This window comes from Pteropus vampyrus, unplaced genomic scaffold (genome assembly GCF_000151845.1).
Source record: "Pteropus vampyrus isolate Shadow unplaced genomic scaffold, Pvam_2.0 Scaffold454, whole genome shotgun sequence".
NCBI lineage: Eukaryota > Metazoa > Chordata > Mammalia > Chiroptera > Pteropodidae > Pteropus > Pteropus vampyrus.
In genome coordinates this window covers 299,877-301,985 of record NW_011889235.1, presented here as the reverse complement: position 1 = coordinate 301,985, position 2,109 = coordinate 299,877, and the positions used below count along the sequence as shown (strand labels likewise).

The window sequence follows — 2,109 nt, the reverse complement described above, 5'->3', positions numbered from 1 at the left end:
ACACCGTGACGATCCCACATGTGCACCTGCCGCTCGCGACCTGTGTGTCCCACTCAGCAAGGGCGTCTGGGAGGCAGGCCCTGAGGGACGGCCACCTGCTCCCTGCTCACCTCGACACCTGGCACGTTCGCGTCGCTGCTGGAAAACCTGTTCTACCTCCCTCGCTGGGCCTCGCGGCCCCTGGCATGTCTGAGAGATTTGCCCAGACTCTGCGCCAAGGGGTTTCCTCCAGGGGACTCCAGGGTAGGGGCTGAGCTCACATTACTGAGGCCCAGGAAAAGTCTCCCCACTGCTGTCAGGGAGCTGAACCCGCGTATGAACACGGGCGCCACTGTCTTCTCCCAGACGAACTGGAGCAACACCTGGACGATGCCGGGGACACGTACTAACCCGGGCTGTGGTTTCAGCTACAGCACATGACGTGGGGCCTGGGGCCAGCAGACCCAGAGTGACCTCCAATTAACTGAGGTTCTCAGAGTGGGAAGTGGGTCTGTTCTCAACGCTATGTCCCCAGGAGGGGGCCCGGCCAACATTGTGGCCAACCTGAGCACATGACACCGGCTACTCCCCATGGTTACAGCTGTGGCAGCCTCTATGCGAGCAGCTCCACAGGTGGCACTCAAGTCCTGAGAAGCGCACATCATCCAGGACAATAGGCCCAGAGCCCTAAACGAACTCAGCACTTCCTGGGACCGACCTGGCCCAGCCACAGCCCAGCTGCCTGCACATCACGTTGGCATTGGTGTGTTCCACACATCGTCACACACAGTGTCCCAGGACCTCCACTGGGCCCTGACACCAGTCACCATGTTCATCAGCTTCAGGAACAAAGGTGATTCCATCCTGACATCTAGAGGGGGCACAAAGACACCTCCTGCCTGTCTGTCTTGGACTCATAGACCCGACGCCTGTCCCGGACCCAGGGCCCTGCCTCACAGTCATGATGCCCTGGCCAAGAAGCTGGTCTTGGCCATGCCCACAGGTCAATCGTCATCTCGGGGAAAGGAGCTCACACGTCCCTGTTGTCCAGGTCTGAGGACGCTGCAATGTCGGGAACCACCCCGTGACCCCGGGGGAGGTGAGCAGGACAGCCACCCCCACCACACGGGGCACAGCCAGGGTGGAACCCACAGCCACAGGCCAGGCCGAGACCGTCCCGGCTAGTGCTGCTCGGCGGCTCCCGCTTCATCCTGGTGGGCTCTGGCTGAGCTCCAGGAGGGGACGGGGATGTGGCCAGACAGCTACGCGACAGACACTTTCACACCCTGTTCCCTGCCAGGTGCGCTGGCCTGAGACGAGCGAGGTCCCGGCAGGACGTGACTGGTTGCGGGTCTTGTTCCGAACAGTGGACGGGGATCCCTGCTGAGCCCATGCCCAGGGGCCCATCCCAGGGAGGTTCACAGCTCGCTATGCGTCATACTCTCCTGTCATCAGAGACCATTCGTCTGACCCCTGGCCCAGGGTTCAGGAGAAGGAAGGACAACCGCAGAGCTCCCTGACGACGCGCTCCAACCGTGCCTGTTCTGAGAAGCAGAGAGAGCTCCTGGGAGAGTTGATCAAATTACCCACCTGATGTCCCTGGTGGTGATGATTCAGGTGTGGATGTGGTGCCCCAGGATTCTGCAAGTAGCATGAGAGACAAAGCCAGCGTTAGGCATCACTGAAAGAGTCCTCGAGGAAAACGTTGACGAGCACCGTGACGACCCCACATGTGCACTTGCCGCTCGCGACCTGTGTCCTGCTCAAGGCCCCACTCAGCCAGGGCGTCTGGGAGGCAGGCCCTGCGGGACGGCAACCTGCTCCCCGCTCATCTCCATGCCTGGCACGTTCGCGTCGCTGCTAGAAAATCTGTTCTAACTCCCAAGCTGGGCCTTGTGCCCCCTGGCAGGTCTGAGGGCTTTGCCCAGACCCTGCAGCTTGGACAGAAGGTGTCGGGGCCGTGGTGGTGGGACCTGCAGCCTATCACGTGGCGAGGGGACCACGATCACTGTTGCCAGCCATCTCCCTGGGCATGGTCTCCATTACTCGGGTGGCCTATATGACCACGCAGAATCTCAAAGGCTGGCAAGGGTTGAGGGAGGCACAGTATTTTTCTAGTTCAAGTCCAGG

At 61.1% G+C, this 2,109-nt stretch overlaps 1 protein-coding gene across 1 annotated transcript in view; it reads right to left on the bottom strand.

Moving 5' to 3' along the window:
• DMBT1 (deleted in malignant brain tumors 1) overlaps nt 1-2,109 on the bottom strand; it is a 49,000-nt gene that overhangs the window by 21,213 nt on the left and 25,678 nt on the right. The window contains 3 exon segments of the mRNA XM_023524260.1: nt 544-564; nt 567-743; nt 746-850. Coding sequence (XP_023380028.1) covers nt 544-564; nt 567-743; nt 746-850 — 303 coding nt within the window.